The sequence below is a fragment of the Strongylocentrotus purpuratus genome, unplaced genomic scaffold (genome assembly GCF_000002235.5).
Source record: "Strongylocentrotus purpuratus isolate Spur 01 unplaced genomic scaffold, Spur_5.0 spur5_scaffold_13, whole genome shotgun sequence".
NCBI lineage: Eukaryota > Metazoa > Echinodermata > Echinoidea > Camarodonta > Strongylocentrotidae > Strongylocentrotus > Strongylocentrotus purpuratus.
This window is the reverse complement of record NW_022145598.1, coordinates 1,237,895-1,259,786: the sequence shown is the minus strand read 5'-3', so window position 1 is coordinate 1,259,786 and position 21,892 is coordinate 1,237,895. Positions and strand designations below refer to the sequence as shown.

General features: G+C 37.5%; 1 protein-coding gene across 1 annotated transcript in view; it reads right to left on the bottom strand.

Moving 5' to 3' along the window:
• LOC588898 (sodium-coupled monocarboxylate transporter 1) overlaps positions 1–21,368 on the bottom strand; it is a 31,593-nt gene extending 10,225 nt beyond the window's left edge. Inside the window, exons 1-7 of the mRNA XM_030982676.1 lie at positions 20,781–21,368; positions 10,790–10,855; positions 4,871–4,922; positions 4,149–4,216; positions 3,020–3,174; positions 2,506–2,646; positions 2,020–2,149 (exon numbers count right to left, since the gene is read on the bottom strand). Coding sequence (XP_030838536.1) covers positions 2,020–2,149; positions 2,506–2,646; positions 3,020–3,174; positions 4,149–4,216; positions 4,871–4,922; positions 10,790–10,855; positions 20,781–21,119 — 951 coding nt within the window. The 5' untranslated portion in view covers positions 21,120–21,368. The remainder of the gene's footprint in view (positions 1–2,019; positions 2,150–2,505; positions 2,647–3,019; positions 3,175–4,148; positions 4,217–4,870; positions 4,923–10,789; positions 10,856–20,780) is intronic.
• Between the last annotated feature and the right edge of the window lie 524 nt (positions 21,369–21,892).

Below are 21,892 nucleotides of genomic sequence, written 5' to 3'. Positions count from 1 at the left end.
TTTGTCCTCTTCCGTCATGTTCATAGTGACATGATGAGGTTCATCGCGAATCTGGCGAAACCAAGCAAGTAACGGGCTAGAGCAGGGCGAATTTAGTGTTTGGGGCTGGGTGTGATCACCACGCCATTGTTTAGCACAAAAATGTTGGAACCAGCGCTGATTCTTGACAACTTTGCAGTATGACGTCATACTCGGTACTCTCATGTATTGTCGTTGGAAATCAGGTTTGGATTACCTAATATGTCATTGTATTCTTTTTTAAAGGTGGCGCACAAGTTAATCGAAATTGCCCCAAGGTTGATATTTCGGAAGTCAATGCGATCGTGGTTTGTTGTGCTTTTGATTATGTTGACAATGATAGCTAGAATTGATCTTCTTCTGACACTCATATCCAGGGCAGCGGTTTCACGAAACCGTCATAAGTACAAGTTCGCTCACAACTCATTATAACGCGTATATAAATTTAACACGTGTTTCAATCAGATATCGATCAACTTTTACTTATGACGATTTCGTGGAACGGCACCCAGCATTCTAGGAGCTCTTGGCTACCAATAATGTAGTGGTCACTCAATTTCAGAAGCAATACATCATCTACATAATATTGATAACCACCAGAGAAAATTAAGACATGAGCTTAAAATTTAAATCACAACTATCATTTTTGCATAACAGTATGGCCCGTATTCTGAAGTCGTGTCTAAGTTAGCCACGTCTAAAGTTAAACAACTGTTTAGTTAGACACGACTTAGACAGGACTTAGACGCGAGGTCGTGTCTAAGTCCTGTTTAACTAAATTTCGTATTCTGAAGTCGTGTCTAAGTCTCGTCTAACTAAAAAACTGTTTAAGTCCTGTCTAAGTGGTGTTTAACTAAACAACTGTTTAAGTTCTGCGCAAGTCGTGTTTAACTCTTAGTCACGACTTCTGGGCATGCCCAGTAGGCGTTAATTGTGACGAAAGACCCAATGCGCATGCGTGCGCGCACCGGATAAATAAATTAACGCGCACAGCTAGCTGTGCGCGTGCTGGTACCATGGTGATGTGATCGTGACGTAATGACTAGACTGCATGTACTTTGTGTACGTACGTACGTAGTACACGTACTGCATGAGATTGACAAACACACTACTCATCGGTGCCTCAGTGCTCGGAAGAACCACAAAAGAAACTTCTCCAACAGAATGGTTAGTTCATTATAGATTATGGAATTTCCAAGATGTCACCAGTAGATAAGAATAGTTAATATTATCGAGAAAAAAAATTAGGCTACACGAGAAAAAATCCTGCAAAACGTATTTGAAATTTTGGAGAATGCACGTACCATCGTTCTCCCCCGCAAGTTCGGGGTCAGCAAGTACAGTGTACCGTCGGCGTTGAAAAGCAGCAGAATCGCGCCCTTAAACAGGACTTAAACAACCCCTCGCAGTTGTCTAAAGTTAAACAGGACTTAGACAGGACTTCGTGTTTAACTTTGTTTAAACACGACTTCAGAATACCAAAAAAGTTAGACACGACTTCGTGTCTAAAGTAAGACGGGACTTAGACAACTGTTTAGTTAAACAGGAGTTAGACACGACTTCAGAATACGGGCCTATGTGTTCAACTTAACAGGCGATGGGGAAAGGGGGGGGGGGAGGAGGGGCTACAGCCCCCTCACCCTCTTCCTCATAAGCTTTATATTATGGTTCACTTTAGTCTTTGTTATTACCTGATTTTTTTTCTTTAATAAAATCATCTTTATTCAATATTGCTTTCGACTTTGCAAAACATAACAAAACATATATGAATATATATACATAATATAACCAATAGAATCAACAACAAGAATATAGCTGATTATATAAGACATGGTGGTACATTTTTAAAATATTTTTTTTTAAATGCAACATAATGTTTTTCCACCTATTATCAAATGATACAAATTTGTTATTTTTAACATAAATGTATTGTTCAAGAGAACGATAATACCTTACCATTCATTTACAAGAATTTAGTGAGAGAACGCTATTCGTTATTACCTGATCTGATGATGTGACATATCCCATTGTAAAGGGGTCGCATTCCACAAAGTTAGCATACATGACTAATCCTGACAGGCAGGCTGATGACACCACAATCACCATCCCGATGACCGCCATGAACAGAGCTCTACACAAGTTGGAAAGAGGAAACGGAAAGAGAATTGGTCAATATCAATTTTCCTTTAACTTTTAATGCGTTGTATAATATGTAGTATTTGGTTCTTATAGTTGGTTTAAAGTTTAAAATTTCAACCCCTGTTCTGTTTGTCCTACTATACTTCTGTTGATATCGAAATTCTCATCCATTCTTTTTTTAAATGCTCAAAAAATATTTATATTTGCATATTTGTTAAAAAGAAATTTTAATGTCATTCTCTATTAAAATGTCATACATTTCAGGAGATAGAATATAATACATGCAAGGATGAGATAATTGAAAGAAAGGTTGAGATGGCAGATGTGGTTTGGTCAGATGATACTCACAGCTGAGCAGTCTTCTCTTTGCCACACGTGAGATACCTCTGGACCTGTGATTGGTTGACACCATAGGTACTCCCCCAAGTAAAGGTCCCGCCCACTACTATAGTCCAGAACGTATGACGGATAGTTGGATCAGGATCAAAGCTAAGGAAAAAGAGAGAAAAACGAAATGACCACGGCCATATCGTACTGAGTGAGACAGTTGTGACATGGCACATATTATGCGAACGCGGTCATAATTATGTTGAATCATGGAGTTCCAAATAGTTTCCGCACACGTAATATGTCTATGGTAATGAACTATCTTGAGCACCGTGAAACGACTAACCAATCAGAAGCGACTTCCGCTGTCGCGACTACTGAGCTTAGGAAGAACAAGAAATGCGGAGTTCTGAGAGCGCAAAGATCTGGACGGAAGGCAACAAATTATCAAAATATCATTGTAGGCCTACTGTGGAGCAGAGGCATGGACACAATGAAATAAAACTAAAATATGAATTAATGTCGATTTGCTTACTTCCAGAAATCGATTCTGCCGTTCTCTTCGCATATCTGCCAAGCCTTGTCCAGCCCACCAATGTTCATAGAGCCTTTGATGATGACGGCTAGGAAACCAGACATCATAACCATCACCTGGAAAGCATCGGTCCATAGCACAGCTTTCATCCCTCCCTAAGACGTAAAATATATTTATTCACCTTTTATTCATTTAACATTTTTACCCTACTCACACCTTAGAGACCGACACCAGACCATCATCAGACTGACAACACATTGATATCATACCCACACCCGACTGAAACAAGGGCCCCGTCACCAATCGCGACTCATTTGCGATTGATATCAATTGCAACTACGTACATTTAAAATAGGAGACTGCAAACTTGCGATTGATTGGAGGACTTGTGATTGATTGGGATCAATTGAACTGTTTATAAGACGGGGCCCCTGAAATACTGAAATCAGATCCACAACAGACCCACACCAGTCCGACACTAGACAGACACCAGACTGACACCAGGCTAACACCAGACTGACACCAGGCTGACACCAGTCCGACACTAGACTGACACCAGGCTGACAACAGACTGACACCAGACTGACACCAGACTGACACCAGGCTGACACCAGACTGACACCAGACTGACACCAGGCTGACACCAGACCAACACTAGACCAAAACCAGACTGACACCAGACTGACACCAGACTGACACCAGGCTGACACCAGACTGACGCCAGACTGACACCAGTCTGACGCCAGGCTAACACCAGACTGACACCAGACTGACACCAGACTGACACCAGTCTAACACCAGACTGACACCAGACTGACACCAGACTGACATTAGATTGACACCAGCCTGACACCAGACCGAGCAAAATATTAACCCGAGTTGGAGTCGGCAATTTGTTTGGTGGTGGACCTCACACACACAAAAAAATGCTAAAATTCGGCTATTCGGCTGAAACACCATATTCGATAAAAATACAACTTGATATTTATAAATTGAAAGCTGAATGAAAATAGAAAACAAATATAAAGGAATAACAAATATATTTTATGTTTTAGTATTGCACAACCTCCTTGACCCTGCATCCATGCCTATGAAAATAAGGATAAAAGGAAATAATTAGGTTTCTTACGATTGTTGTGTAGAAGGTGCAGACAATCCCTATGGCAAAGACAGAGCCCCATAGATTCAAACCGGTAACTGACAAAGGAAGGAGAAAAAAAAGAAGACAAATTGCTAAGCATTATAGAATTATTATCAATAAGGGATTGAACCTTTACACAAATTTTGCCTATTAAACTCGAAGCAGGAAATGCTGATACAGGTTTGACGAAAAATCTGAATAAGTTAAATGATTACATTTTCAGTGATATGGACTTAATTTCTTTGGAATGTTGGTCGTAAAACACTAACAACTTCTAATTTCATCAATTGTTTATATTCATAATCGATTCCCAATGTAAGTATTCTTGTCTGTGGGCCGTGCAGAAGAAATTTCTCTTAGGAAAGAGGATTCGTCATCTTATTATTTTTACACGATGGATTATTATCATACGAGTAAACAAAAAAAGTAATACTAAGTCGAGTTACCTTCCTCATTTTTTAAAACCTTCAAATATATATTATCAATTTTGAACCTTACATATTTAGTCAATGAATCTACTGTTGAATACATGAGGTCAATGAAAGTCCATAGTTAAATTAAGTATTTTGTGAATGCGCAGTTTTATCTATCGAGAGTTAATTGATGTTACCTAAAATATCATGTATAGGAATAAATATATCTAATGATTGGAATTAAACAAAATATGTGTTCTTTAAATTTCTAAGGTTTGAACCGAGCCGAAAGCATACCTTGGTTGAGTGCGAGTGCTGGAGCATAGATGACAATACCAAGGTAAAGGATCTGCAATATAAAAAAGAGGACAAAACAAATTTAAAGAAATGATTTATTTTGTTATACATGCCAGTCAGATACAGAGGGCGAAGCATGGGTCCTACCATTGAGGGCGCTATGCTTACCAGTGGTGCAGAGCCATCTATGCACAGAGTTTGGCTAACCAGGTTCGACTTGGACACAACATGGCGACTTCTGCTTTGTAGGCTAAGTACAAAACAAAAGAATATACGCCATGTTGTGACCCAGTGAAACCAAGTTGGCCTAACTCTGTGAATAAATGGCTCTGCATAAGTGTAGTGGTCTGTCATCGGTGTTTCAATTCGGCGGCTCAAGTTCGATTCCCGGAATACGCGTCTTTGGAATTCACCATGACGTCGAAGATGAGGACGCATAAGACGACGGAAACGACGACATAGAGCTCGCAGTGGTTAAAGCATTTAAAAAAACAATTCCGAACCATATATTGAAAAAGAAGTTCTTTTTACTAAAGATAGAAGTTTTCTACGACCCTTATTCCAAATTCTGTAATGAAGGTAGACACCTTCTTAATAAAAACATGTCACGTCAAACATAAAATGTTATCTCTAGTAAAATCAGTTAATGAGAACACTTAAAAAGCTATTTGGATAACATACGATACATGGAATATCAAAGAACAGAACTATTCAATTCTGTTAACTATATTTCTTGCACGTACTTCGATTATAATGCCCATTATGACTTTAAGCGATCGAGTCTTCTACATGTATTTGTTTTCTGTTGAATCATTTACATCAATGTTACACCTGCCTTTACCCACTCGATGACGTAATATGCCCGTTTTGTGTTTTTACCGGTGATGTATCTACTTCTATATGTAAACCATCACTCTATTGGTACGCGAGGCCTACATAGTGACAGTGTGCCTCTATGGGCGTTGGAACGTTGACTTATAGTCATTAAGAGGAAGGAAGAAGGGGAAGAAGGAGAAGGAGAAGGAGAAGGAGAAGGAGAAGGAGAAGGAGAAGAAGAAGAAGAAGAAGAAGAAGAAGAAGAAGAAGAAGGAGAAGAAGAAGAAGAAGGAGAAGAAGAAGAAGAAGAAGAGGAAGAAGGAGAAGAAGAAGAAGGGGGGGAGAAGAAGAATGAGAAGAAGGAGAAGAAGAAGAAGAAGAAGAAGAAGAAGAAGAAGAAGAAGAAGAAGAAGAAAAAGAAGAAGAAGAAGAAGAAGAAGAAGAAGAAGAAGAAGAAGAAGAAGAAGAATGAGAAGAAGAAGGAGAAGAAGAAGAAGAAGAAGAAGAGGAAGAAGAAGGAGAAGAAGAAGGGGAGGCAGAGGAAGAATGAGAAGAAGAAGAAAACAGAGTAGAAGAAGAAGAAGAAGTATTGTTTTGTTTTGAAGTGAAATCGCATTAAAAAAATCAGAGCAGTAATGTAGATAAGAAAAATACAAAGTAAATAAAATCACGACACATTCTTAACTCTATTTACTTTCTCATCCAAACGCATATTAGATATAGAACATTACTCATTATGAGTGTAAAATTAGGCGGTGCATCGTCTAAACATATTTGTTTTCGTAACATTTCTTATCTAATGTTTGCATAAGTGTTCTCTTTGCCTTGTAATAAAAACCACCTAAAAGTTATGTACGCGTCCTGTTTCTCTTTGTACATCACTATCATACTTCTAACATAACAAAACTACTTAAATGTTAGATACTAATCTAAGAAATGAATTCATTTCAGGAAATGACGTAATGAGGTGAAAATAGTAATTTGTGATAGCTTCCATTTATGAAGTCCCTGTATAAAAGGAGTCTAATTTGTGCAGGACGAGGAAGACGACACCTGGGCCCTGTTTCATAAAACATGTTATCAATAACAAGTTACAATGACTGTTATAAGCTACTGAAATCGTGGCATTTGATTGGCCGAGAGCAGATTTGTCATAGAAATTCAGCATTTGTTATTGATATCTAGTTTTATGAAACAGGGCCCTGGTCAGCGTTTTACGAAACCGTCATAAGCTGAAGCTCAACGACATTCCATGAAACAGGCGTGTTAAACTAAATAAACGTTTTTTTTTTAATTTGATTTTTATTTGATTTATTGGTTTTCTGCATCTTTTTTTTTTTTTTCATCATACATTTTTATGAACATAAAATGGCTTGATACAATATTTCAAGTGTATATAATTTTATACAGTTAATAAACGATATTAAACAAATATATTGAATTTAAACAAATATATTGAATGCATAATTAAAATACGTTAGATGCAGAAGGGCTACAGAAATAAGCAAAGTAGCTTGACGTGCCGGCAGCCCTCAGCTTAGATACAACAATACAAATAAAAATGAAAAAGAGTGACTTGCAGAGAAGAAAAGGAAAGGGGAGAGAAGGAGCGTTGGTAATAATACAATAAATCTCATACATCTGCTGATTGAATGCAGGTTCATTCATGAATGGCTAAACGATGCTAGGTCATGGACGATTACACAGCATTTTTGAATATACAGTCAAAGTTTTAGCCGGATGTCGGTGAAGTTGTACTTATGACAGCTTCGTGAAACGTAGCCCAGCATCACAGAGAAGTGGACTAATAAAGGAGTTCTACTTTATCCGGAATGAACTCGATAAGCTTTTATGAATAGTGGCTTTATGATTCTTCGTGCTTCGGACACAACCCAATGTCTAAAGTCCTGTCAAATTCAAATGTGGGTGTTTTTAATTTTAAAGGTACTATGTCCCTTCTGCAGTCAACCTTTAAATTCTGCAGAACTTTGCAGGAATTATGACTATGTCATGTATGTCCTATCTGTGAAATTTAAACGTTAGCAGTGTCCTAATATTCAAATTATGCAAGGAAACCCGTTTACTTGCTAGACTTCACTGTCAGACACTATCGAGTGACTGACTGGCTTTTTCATCTTTGGTAACATCCATAATATGAGCTGTAAAGGAGCATTTGTGTACATCAATAACCCACTTCTTGTAATGGCCAAAACAAAACTGATTGAATCTTTGCGCAGCATAAAACGTATGACCATTCGGTACAATGGTCTGAAAATCAAGACTATTACTTATTGGCTCTATAGCTCCTAAGTCGATTTGAGAGGTAATAGTCGCTATTTCCCCACTTGAAGACATTTTCAAGCCCCACCCTTTTTAGGGAAGTTCTAAATTAGTATTATCTTTCAAATGCAGTTGGAATTTAACCTTTTCATATTTTTGGCCTGCAAATGGGAGATAGTACCTTTAAACCAGTGTCAAGAAGGACTATTACAAAAGAAGAAGAAGAAGAAGCATATACTATTTCCCCCACAGTCGTAATGTCTCCACAGCTAGTTTTGACAATCCTGATATAGTGATAAGCATTGAAAGAGATGATTAATTTAAGGTTATGATGAAAAGTGTAACCCTTTTTCACTATTCTTATTTACATATGGAAGACTATCAGTGTTGAAATGTTACATGCATTGCTCTTGAGATATTATATTAGCAGTTTTGCAGTTTAATACTCAGGACCAAATGCATAGTCCCATCTACCCATATCTGTGTGCATTGTTCCCCTGGTAGCGATATTCGGTGAGGATGAGTCTGTTTGTTTTAATTTTTATGATTAAAAAAAAAGCTTACCAGAAAAGAAATTAATTAATTAATCATAAAGGAATGTTGTGACGGGTACTCAACATTACTCTTAATTGCATATTATTTTCTCTTTATAAAAGTTGGAAAAAATGTATTGACATGAATGCTCAAAATGAAAACAGAACAGCTGTTATTTAAACAATAATTCCCATTTTGTACCCTAGTGCTATACACGTAGGCCTACTTCCTGTTAATACTTCTAAAATTGTATTTTTTAGGAGAACCTATGAAAAATAAGTCATGTACTATAATATTACGTGACATGTTTTTATATCTACAAGTAATTTACACATGCATTCAATCGCTTACATTAACTGACCTACTATTTTGAATGTAGATAAGATGAACCGACCGCGATCATCAGGTTTAATACAAGTGAGTATATGTGAATATCACGTTGAAGTACACCTCTACATCAAGTGTTACGACCTCGTAAAAAACGCTACAGAAGCAATAAACATCAAGGACGTGTAAATACATTAAAGATCATGACCAAACCCTCGCTCATATTTACTCTCTTGCAAATTTAAAAGCGTGTATCATCTTCATTTAAAGGTAATACAATGTTTGGGTATAGGGTCATGAATTCGGTTCAAATGAACATATTGGAAGCATATGCGATCCTACAATATTCAGTGATCGTTGTCGCGGTTAAAATCGAGTCTAAACTTAGGAAATTGTAAATAATAAACTCTTTATGTTGTATAGCCCCCTCTCAAGGTCAAGATATTCATTAATCTATAAAACAATGTTTCTTGACTAAAATCGACCGATTAGCTATCCCGTTTGGATATTATATATCACAACTAAATATTCTGAGATTTTCATGGTCGCAGCTACCATCGTACGGTATAGGCGCTATTTGAAATTTATAAAAATTTACCGGGAGCACCTATACATTTTTATATTCAATTTTTCTCGAAAGCAGAAGTGTTTCAGGGGCTAAATTGTCTAGTTCTTATAATACATCCACAGGGACATCCAAATATATTAAAATTGTAAAGAATCACTATCCACCCAATTTTCAAAATTTTCCCAAACTATGTTTCACCTTTAATGGTCGTATATAAGAGAAAGGTGAACTTTGAGCGGGTATAAGCAAAGGCTTCGCCCAGTTTAATTTCATTCCATTTCCTTATTTGTGTCTTTTCAACACTATCGCGCGGTCCTCAATAAAGTCTCTGTCTCCAACAATTTATGATCCAAAATTATTAATGATTTATGGTAATCGAAGAAACGAAGAGAAATGTTAATAGCCAATGCATGCAATGTAAGCAGTTTTTGCTACATCGTTTTATAAGTTTTTGAGTGAACATAATAACAGCTAAGGGTTAACGAAACCAAAGCATTTCTTTTGGTAATACTTGAATATTTTACACTTTTGCTAGTAGTCAAATTGGATTTTAGTCATGGAACAAAATTATTATGAAATTATCTAAAATAGTCTTATGTCACTGCCATACTGAGCGAGACTGAACCATAAATAACTTTATAACATTACTCTAGATGATATGAGCAGATTAGGTGTAATATCCAAAGTGGTGCGTATAGATCTTCGCATTCGTAACTTTGTTCACCAGTGCTTCTCGGAACTCCACTCACGTAAGAGTACCTCTCTTAATAATTGTTTTACCTCTATCCATGCAATACCCAGTAATCCTCCATAGGACGAAACCCAAAGAATACCCCTCTCCCACTCACTCCCTTTCTTTTCTTTCCTCTTTCAAAAACCAAACAGCACTTTTCAGGACTACCCACATGGTGGAACCACAAATTTAGGAATTTTAAACTACTCTAAAAATCGAAAAAGGCAAGATGTTTACTTAAATATATATATGCTAAGATATTATGGTTTGGTTTGATGGTTGTTTTTATTTGTATGCCTCGTAGTAAGCAACCATGGGACCGGTGGTTTTAAGTCCTCTCCGAGGGACTTGGCAATGAGGATCAACGCCTTACCAAAGGGCACTATAGAAGTGACTTGGTTTCGAACCCGGAAACTCCCGGTTATTAGATCCCTGCTCTACCACTGAGCCATCCTGTCTCCTCCTAATCTTACTTGATCATGTTAATTACTGAGATTTAAATGGTACACCCCATGTTGGAATTCAAACCCTTTCGTAAATTCGGACCAGTACGTTTACACGTGCGGTAAATTCTGTGAAACGTTTTTACACGACCTATTTAATATAAAACAATATGGAGCTTGGCAGTAACAGTACAGAGAGAAAAAGAAGAAAATATTACCATCTGGGCGAAGAAGACCAGAGTTCCAAGAATACGTGCCGCCTTGTTGAATCGCAGCTCGAGATACTGAAATAAAGGAGAAAAAGAGAAAAATAATTGTAAATCACATTCCATCGCGTTAAATTTGTATTGCAATGGATAACCGAAAAGGATGAATGTTGATTTCAATAAATTTCGTGTTTTTACTCACTCACACCAACCAGACCGGCATCAGAGAGAACAGAAGGTTTATTATCCATAATGGAAAAGAAGCTTTCAGTTTTCATTCGATTTGCAGTCTGTTTGGCGGTGTGACTGAGGTATAGATGAATACATTAAGGAGCAAATCACATAAGGTACAGATTTGATAGCCTGGGTCTAGAGGGGAAGAAATACATAAGGTGTATCGTCTGATAACATACCCATCAGACCAAGGAGTAACTCCTTGATCAGACAAGGGTTCGAAATCTGAACCTCTTGAATTTCATCTCGTACCCATTGAAACCAAATTATATTTTTGCTTATAAAAAAAGAAAAAAAAAAACATATACTAAATTTACCGATCCATCTTTAGGATAACAAATATGCCACAAACTTTTGCATATTCACCAAGCACAGCTTTTTAAACATTCATATACAAATATCGAAGCCCTCACATCATGACTTGTTTATCTTCATGTTCCTACATCATCCCTTTTGCAACCAAGAGCCGCGGCACTCGACCCAGGTGAGTTAAGTGGGTACCTGGTAGGATTATTCCTTGAAATGCACTGTGCGCTGATAACGGCTGCTGGACCTAAAGCTAGGGTAATAATTTCCAAAGTCTTTGGAAGCACATGTAGACGTTGTATAATGTGATATGCGCTATATATACAAGAACCGAATATTGTTATATTAGATTATTATTATTAACGTGAAACTCTTTTTGGCTATCTGTCCGTGTCTGACCTTAAAAATATGACCCCTCTTTCTTATGATAAACCTCAGTTTCCCTATTATGAGTTTCATTAACAATATGCAATTAGCAGTAGCGATTTTCTTACATGTAATTCATACGGTAGATATATGTACTTGTTTACTCTTTTCTTTGTATGACTAGGAAAGGCAGGATCAATCGAGACTATGTGACCTTTAGACTAGCCTGTAAGAAAGGATTGCTATGTAAGAGGTTTGTACACATTAGAGGGAGTGTATCATGGCAAATACAGGTTAACACCATATACATTTTCTTTTGGACAACTGCACGTAAACAAATTAACTTGATTAACTGGGTCAGCGCGCGCTAAACTGGGTCAACGCGCTAGCGTTCGCGAAACAGACCGAAGTTCTCCTCACGCTTCGGTTTCGCGTATGTTGCACGCACATGAATGCTGCGGTCGCGTCGTCCGTAGTCGTATTATACCCGATTGGCCCCGAGTAGGCCCACGGGAAAGACACATAGTCTCGTCATGACACACTCCCTTTAAACACATGATGGTATCGGATAGTAAGTTCAAGAAGTCATTCGAACACAAAGTATTTCACTTCGTTTACATGATGCTGTCTACTTCCTGCAGCTGACATAATACGCTAAACATCGTCTTATTATTTGTATTAAATTCTCGATCCATACTGAATTACAATGCAGACGTGATCAAACTACGAAATTCATATCGACAGGGTTTGTCACGAATATGTTCTTTTGTGTGATTTGTTTGTTACTAGGGGATGTATTAACATTATGTTATTCACCCAAAGAATAAAACTCGTGATTTTCAATGCACTGCCAGACTATCTGTCCTCTCTTTCCCCTTCCCCTCTCCAGGCTGTAGAGCGTCTCCTTTTTAAAATGCGGGTCTACATGTGGTGTTATGTCAGTGTGTGTGCGTGAGCGGATGGGTGTTGTGTGGGTGCGCGGGTGGGCGGGGTGGAATTTGGACTGATCGATGTAATTAAGTCATTTCTGGTTGCAGACGCGTTTCGCATACAGGACTGCAGTGCATTATACGAATAGCCACTAGTCGGCAAAAATCATGAGACATTTGCGGATCTGATGTCATACAGCTTGAACTCAAATTCCAACTTTGAATTCGATCAAACAAGTCCTTGGATACATGAAATACGACTTTGGGAATATTGGACGCGACATGATACAAGGCCCCCAACCAAGAAAGAAACTAATAAGACAATTACAGAAGTGCGTTTGTGTGTGTGTGTGAGTGTGTATGTGTGGGTGTATTAACATGAGCAAATTATACCTCACTTGGATAAAGCATGCATGAATAGTCCGTTAGGCAAAAAGTTTGGAGAGTCCGGCACCAATTCTCTTCCATAGGCATTGTCGTGGTTGTTTGACCCTTTTCTACACTAACCGAATATCTAATATCAACCGTATACCCAACACTGTCCCTATAAACATAACCCTGACGCTAAACCTAACCTAAAACCCAATCGCAACCCGAAACCCACATCTTTAACGAAGTAAAGCTCGAAGCAGTTGCATGTCGCCAGAGAAAATATCAATTTTTATTGTTCAGAGAATGATTCAAAAATAAAATGGCCTGTCGGAGGGTTACAAAAGAAGAAGGGAAGACAAGATGAATGTCAGATTACTACTGTTCCAATATCAGTACCCTAGTAGCAATAGTAGTAGTAGTAGTAGTAGTAGTAGTAGCAGCAGCTGTAGTAGTAGTAGTCAGGGGCGTAGACAACGGGGGGGGGGGGGGGGGGGGATGAGGGGGATGCATCCCCCCACCTCACAAGGTGGGGGGATGGCATATACAATCATCCCCCCAGGTTTTGGGGAATGATATTTGCTTACTTAATAAGTCATAATGATGATAATAATAGTAATAATAATAATGATAACAATTATAATATTAATAATAATAATAATTATGATGATGATAATAATAATCCTCATCATTATTAGGTGGGCTGTATCTAATACAGACCACCTTATAATTTTGTTAAAATTGCCTTTATTCTTTATCAGGTGGGCTGTATAACGTACAGACCACCTTATAATTTCGTTAGAATTGCCTTTATTTATTTATTTATTTATTATTATTATTTATTTTACTTATTTCTAACCACTTTTTTGTGGACATGAAAATGGCTCAATCAAATGCCTTCAAATTTGGCACACATATGTATAGGCATATGTACAAAGCACAATAACGTTTTCAACATTGACTTTCACTGATGACGTCATCCAGGCGCCATTTTGTAAAATTTTACGAAAATCAACTCATGATCATATCTTCATAACCGAAAGCTATTTCTCATTCATATTTATCATGATCAAGGTCAATATCCGTCCGGTCAATTTGAGGTCAAATAACGCGCGCGTGCGCGTACGTCCGCGCGTTAATGCGCGCGCAAAATTTTGAAATGCTCAAAATCATTTTGCATACGTTTTAGGCCATTCTAAGCATTTTATAAAAAATCGCGCACACGCGCATGCGCGCGCGTTGCGCGCGCGTTTTCGCGCGTAAGACTATTACACAACATAGAATCTCCTTATTTTTCTTTCATAATATTCCACATATTTTTAAGAACAAATTGATACCATGTTTGTCTCTTTATGACTATTAATAACGGAATGATCGACCGTTTAACATAAATTTCCGTGCGCGCGAGCTCTTGTAATACATAGCATATATGGGCAAAAACATGCCCATACAAAATCCATTGTAGCTCTTTAGGATGCAAGGTGACCCCAATTTTTTTTCATATTTTGATAGAGTATGATTCGGAGATATTTTTTCATGTCTCATTTGACCCTCAATTAACCCATGACGTCATCATAATGGCCTCCGAACTCAACATTCCAATTTGCATATTATGACGTCAGCATATTTACGGAAAATTGATTGTTTCTCTGTAGATATTGATCGATTTTCTTTAAAATTTGTATATGTTTTAGCCGAGACAATTCTCTACAAATAAAGTGACTACGATCCTTCATTTTGGCATAGGCATCATGGCGTATTTTTTGCGATTAAAGGAGGCATGTCAATTTTTCACATTTTGCGTGTATTCTCTATGGGACATGACTTTTTCTCAAAACTGGATTCTACATTCCCGTCTTTCGCGAGCAATATCTCCGTCGTTTTAGCTTCGTTTACGCTGAACTTTGAGTATGATGTAGCTGAGACAATTAGCTATCTCAAATGTGCCCTTCATTTTGTCTAAAATTTTAGCTGGACCAGCCCACCTATACTTGTACCAAACAAGTATTACAAATCTAGTTTTTCTTATTTCTACCCACTTTTTTGTGGACGAGATAACATGAAAATGGTTCAATCAAATACCTTGAAATTTGACACACATATGTATAGGCATTTAGAGAAATCAAAATAACGTTTTCAATCTTGACCTTGACTGATGACGTCATCTAGGCGCCATTTTGTGAAAATTAACTCATGATCATATCTTCATAACGAAAAGTAATTTCTCATTCATATTTATCATGATCAAGGTCAATATCAGTCTAGTCAATTTCATGTCAAAAAACGCGCGCGTGCGCGTACGTCCGCGCGTCAGTGTGCGCGCAAAATTTATAAATGCTCAAAATCGTCTCAAATTTATTTTGCATACGTTTCAGGTCATTTTAAGCATTTTATAAAAAATCGCGCGCACGCACATGCGCGCGCGTTTTCGCGCGTAACACCATTACAAAACATAGAATCGCCATTTTTTTTCTTTCATGATATTTCCCATATTTTTACAAACAAATTGATACCATGTTTATCTCTTTATGACCATTATTAAGGGAATGAGCGTTCGCTTAACATAAATGTCCGTGCGTGCGAGCTCTTGTAATACATAACATACATGGGCAAAAACATGCCTATACACAATCCATTATAGCTCTTTGGGATGCACCTGGACCGCAATTCTGTTTTAATATTTGAAAAGAGTATGAGTCAGAAATATGATTTCATGTCTCATTTGGCCATTGAGTGTATCGTGACATCATCTTAATGGCCTTGGAACTCAAAATACGAATTTGCATATTATGACGTCAGCATATTTATGGAAAATTGATTGTATCTCTGTATATATTTATTGATTTTCTTCAAAATTTCAATATGTTGTAGCTAAGATAATTCTCTACAAGTTCAATAATTACTCTTTTTCATTTTGATGACGTCATCAGAGTGAAAATTTTGATTAAAGGCCTCATGTCAGAAATTTCATAATTTGCGTGTTATGACTATAGAAGGTGAATTTCGTTCACGTAATGAATCTACATGATAGTGTTTTTTAAGAATTTTCAAGCAGTATCTTGCTTAATTTTGCTCTATTTTGTTTTCAAATTTAAGTTGACCAGCCCACCTATACTTGTTCCAAACAAGTATTATGTCTAGTTGTAATTGTGTTTATTGTTATTAGCCGCATTCACACGGTGAAAGCCAATTCAGACGGTAAAAAAAGAAAATCTTACAAGTATTTTGTGGTTATCTTGTGGTTTGGAAACCACAAGATAACCACATGATTAAACAGGCGCGGATCTACTGGGGGGGGGGGGGGTTTAGGGGGTTTAAACCCCCCCTTGGGCGGCCCAAAAAAAAAAAAAAAAAAAAAAGGAAAACAAAAGAAAGAAAAAAAAGAAAAAAAGAACGCACGCTGGAGAGAAACCCTTTCAAGTGCAAATATTGTGAGAAGATATTCAACTCATCTGGTAACTTAACCAAACACATGATAACTCTGGATATAACTGTGTATTTAACTGTTACTTGATTTAAAAAGACGTTATCATGCACTGCTTTTTATGGTCTCCATTGTGTTAATAGATGCCAGGAAAACATCACTTACGGGGTTCAAATAAACACCCCAAAAAAAATCGGCTCGCCGCTTCGCGGCTCGTGGACGATGCTCTGCATCGTCATTATTTTGGTCAGCCTCCCCCTTAGCAAAAAGCTAGATCCGCCCCTGAGTCATCCCCCCCCAGGTGTACGAACCTGTCTACGCCACTGGTAGTAGTAGTACTAGTAGTAGTAGTAGTAGTAGTAGTAGTAGTAGTACTAGTAGAAGTATTATTATTATTATTAGTAGTAGTAGAAGTAGTAGTAGTAGAAGTAGTAGTATACTTTATTAGATAGCTTGTTTAGCACAGGGCTAATCTGCCACAAGGATGATCTCTGAATTAACGACCCTTATGACAAGTAAACATGAACCTTTGCAGGAAAGCAACGGGTATTATTATTTTGAAATATTTGCTTGTAAGGAAAAGATTCGTTGAAATTCACATTTTCGATTCAATTCAATTCAAATGAACATTCATTTTCTTCTATTCAATTTGACAAACATATTTACACTTCTCCACCCTCAAAATTCAGTTTTTTTTTCAAAATTGCATTATCAGGATTATTCGATTAATTACGGGCTTAAAAATTTGCCAATAATGGTAATAAATGTATTGGTAAAAATGTCTTCGGATTCATCAATTTAGCAAGAAAATCAAACTAACATAGCAGGCCTAAATCAAACATTTTTTTGTTGACAATTACCATTATTTATAAAATCCGGCAATGCTGATAATAAACCTGGGTAATATCATGGATGGTTATATTGATTAGTAAGAGGTTTACATTCCCCATCCTATAGCCACACCCCTGGCGGAAACTCTGCGAGATTGTAATGCCTCATAGCCTTCGACAGTTCTTTATATACCTACCTCATTTGCACTTGTTATATTGAGTCGGAAGAAAATTGGCATGAATAACATCGTTACAAGCCCAGCCCCTATGTATGCAAACCCAAATAGCCAAAACATAGTGCCGTAGAGGTAGATTTCTGCTGGGGTACCAAGTACTGTTATGGCTGATATGAAGCTAGCGACCAAGGACAGGGCCACTGGGATTGGGTGCATGTTCCTGTCTGCCAGAAGGAATTCCTGGTTGGTGCTTTGTTTCCCCCGGTGCAGCCAAAGTAGAGACCGATGGAAGCAGAAAAGGCCAGACAAACACTGAAGACTGCATAGTCTGCACCGGTGAAGATCCCCACGTCATAGTAATCCATTCTTTCGTCTTGTTATGCCCACTGGCTCTTCAGCAATTATAGCGTTTTCAAAAATTCCTTGAAAGATTGTCATTTAATAAGAAGTTAAGTACGTAGAAAAAAAACCATAAAATGGTCGACAGCCCTTCAATGGAATAACTGTATCATCTTTGATGCGAGTTCAGAAATATCCACAACCAACTTCAAAACATAAATGTTAGATTTGCCTGTTCAGATGAAGTCTTCGATTCCTTGCCGAATGATGAGGCAATAAGTCTCTCAAAAGTCTATAGGCATATTAGACCCGATCATTGTCTTGGTCACCATCTCCGAATATGGGAACATGAATGGCAGGATATTTTGCTCGTAAGCAGTTCTGGAGTGTCAGTAATTCGTCCAAAGATTTTCCAAGGTATATTCGTTTTGTCGAAATTCGAGACTGTCATCTAGCTGTGAAGTTATAGAAGTGTCCTCTCATAGATTGGATGCGCTCATTATCATATCTCACACGTATGAATAATTATACTTTGTAGCCTAGCCTATTTTCGAGTAATCTCTATAATTTCAATATTTACAGAGTACTTTAAAATGACTTCACTTTCATCCTGGACTAAGATGAGGTTGCAACATGTGTTGATGCATTAAAGTTGAAATTACAGATATGCATGTTTGGTATAATGGGGGAAGTGTAAAGTTCCTCTTCACTATTTTATGTTTTTAAAATGTTTTGTTAGAATAATGAGTATGAAAGAGAGAGACTAATTTTCTCTGATGAGCAGGAGCTGTAACCCATTAAGCACCCAAGCAAGGGCTCAAAGAAACCTCTATATCTCAATCTAGGTGTGTGCATCTACTTGAACCTTCCTTATCTCATCACAATGCAAATCAAATCCAAACAAAGTCCTCTCATGCGAGATAAGCGATCATATGTCTTTAGTTTTGATTACTGAATTTAAATTATGCCACGTATCTTCAACATTTGTTATTAGTTGGTGGAGACATTGTTTATATAAAATTAATTCGATTCATTTACGATAATTTATCGATCAATCACGTAGCTACAGGGGCGTATGAGGGGCCCCTGTTCCTCAATAAAAATGTATACAAAATGGAATAAAGTAACAGTACAGAGACAGAGTGAGAAAGATATATATATATATATATATATATATATATATATATATATAGAGAGAGAGAGAGAGAGAGAGAGAGGGGCAGATGGGGGGGGGGGGGGGTTTGAAGAATACGCTACGACCCCTCTAATGAGTAATCGCCCCACCACAGCGATTCCGATGCCTTCTTACTATCCCTACCCACGTCATGCCACTGCTACTTATTATAATCCTAAATGCAGATGGGGGCCACTTTTATTCTAGAATTTTAAAGTGGTGAAGAAGAGTTGACATTTTGTTGTTACTGGCAACATTACAATTTGTAATATTTGTTTCATAGATACATATAAATGCGTGAAAAACGAGTCAAACTAGGAGCTTTGTACAGGCTGGGAGATGATAGGATCTCCCTGGTAAAGGTAACCTTATACATGTATGTACATGTATATCTCAATCTAGTCCTTATCATATGACCAGGCCCACAACGTATATAGGCTAGGATTCTATTTACATAGGTTTGTCTGTATGTCCAGGAGACCACAGCAATAATAGGCTAAGCACTCTTGATTCACCTGTAGGCCTATCGCAGACAACAAAAAGATAGTTGGACTTTGATGCTTGGTCAAAACAAACCTATATTCCTCCGAAGGTAAGCTTTACGCTAACCCCTGCAGATTTATAACTGTACAACGGCCACAGCTTTAAACATTCCACAGAAAAATGCTCCTATGTGTTGTTTCACCTCTTTAAGCACAAGATTACTTGGAAAAGGGGGAAAAAGTAATTTGTTAATTTTTTTTGGGTACAATTAACCCTTTTCACTTCAACGGTACTTATTGCTCGACCCCTATACTCTGCAACACTGGATTTTTAAGTTATTTATACAGCTTTACCTCTATTTTTGACCAATAAACGTGCAACATTGCCGACGACTTTCAGGGATTTTTGCCGACATATATTCCGGAGGTAGAGGGTGGACGTGGGGGGGGGGGGGGTGAAAAATGAGCTTGATCACCTTACTGGTTTGTTGGATGCGTGAAGCAGTTGAAAGCTAATCCATATATATATACATTCACACATATATATATATATTTATATATTTTCAGTATTGTTTTCTTTGATTTTTTGTCTTTCTCTACCTTCTCCTTGATCTCTTTACGTTCGTTGGTATTTTTTTGTAGATTATGATTGTTATTCATGTGTATGTATCATATGCCTGTATTGTTACGGCAACCTCACTATACAAGACTTGTGCTTTTTAGGGAATTTCGCCTCCTTCCTACATAAAACTGTAAATATATATTGTATGATAGGCCTGTGTTAATTATGTTGTTTTGAAGATACATTTTTTTACTGAATTGAAAAAAAATGAGAAAAAAAATTCCGGAAAATGAGTTACCACACTCACTTTTGGGTTAAAATTGTAACCACGGTTAAAATACTATGTTCAGACGCACAGTAAAATGTTCCGAAACTGCGTCCATCTTTAATATCAGGACTTGCAAGACCGGTGTCGGCAACTAGAAAGATATCATGACTCTTTTGTAATTGCTTTTTGAAAAAAATATTGCAAATTTCTTTAAAGAATTATAAAGTTTGCTAAATTTTCCTATTTGCCCAAAAGCTGAAAACAGGTTTTTTCTTAAAAACAAGAATAACTTGACAGCTTGAATAGTGCGGGTGCGCTATGAAAGCCAACAACATGCACGCAATGTGCGAATTAAATGTAATATATTTGTTCGGGTATTGAAAAAAAATGCATCCACTAATAAAATGCAAATAGCCTAACCGTTTTTTTTTGGGGGGGGGGGTGTATTTTCGTGTACTTGTAATTTCTCTTCTCCATTGCGCCTCAAACACTTTAGTCATGTGGAGTTGGCTTATTACAAACGTCTTTATTATTATTATTATACCTCATTTGCACTGGTGACACCCAGACGAAAGAATATCGGCATGAAGAGCGCGGCTATGAGTCCCGATCCGATGTAGGAGAGCGAAAAGAGCCAGAACATGGAGCCGTAGAGATACACCTCTGAGGGCGTTCCCAGAACAGTGATCGCCGAGATGAAACTCGCAATCAACGACATCGCCACCGGGAACGGACTCATGTTGCGATCAGCGAGCAGGAATTCTTTTGTCGTTGACTGTTTCGTGCCCGTGCAGCCGTAGTAGATGCCGATGCCGGCCGAGATGCCCAGCGATATCGCCAAAACGACATAGTCCCATACCGCAAAAGTCCCGACATCGTACATACTGTTCGTATATTTTGCAGTTCACCCAAGCCCCGATGGCCAATTCCGCGATCTCTACTTGTAAGAATCTGATGTCCCTTCCCTGATTCGATACACAGTAGATTTTCACAATATATGTAGAAGCTAGTTATTTCTTAAGCTCTTTCTTCAAGACAGCATCGACGATGAAGATTTAAAAGGAGTTAGAAAGATCCATCCCTACTTCATTGATAGTGTCCGATAATGCTGAGAGTATTAGTTTAAATGGTTATATATAAAATGTCTAACGGGGCACACTAATCGAGCCTGATAAAAGACCATTCCAGGACAAATACTTGTTGATCATTGATATTGATTCAGTTTAGAAACGTATTATGTAACAAGTCAGATAACTGTGCATGGTATCGTCACTGACCCCGTTATAGGTTATGGAAGGATGAAACAAAGAATAATATAAGAGAAGGTTACAGAAGGAAGAAACAAATCATGACATAAGGAAAGGTTATAGAAGGAATTTAAAAAAAGGATAACATAAGGAAAGGTTATATAGAGGGAAGTAAAACAGGATAACATAAGAAAATGTTATAGAAGGAAGAAACAATGGGTAACATAACATAATGTTATAGAAGGAAGAAACAATGGGTAACATAACATAATGTTATAGAAGGAAGAAACAACGCTTACCTCAAGGAAATGATATCGAAGGAAGTAACAAAGAATAACATAAGGGAAAGGTTATAGAAGGCAGAAAAACAGGATCACATAAAAAAGGTTGTAGAAGGAAAAAACCAAAG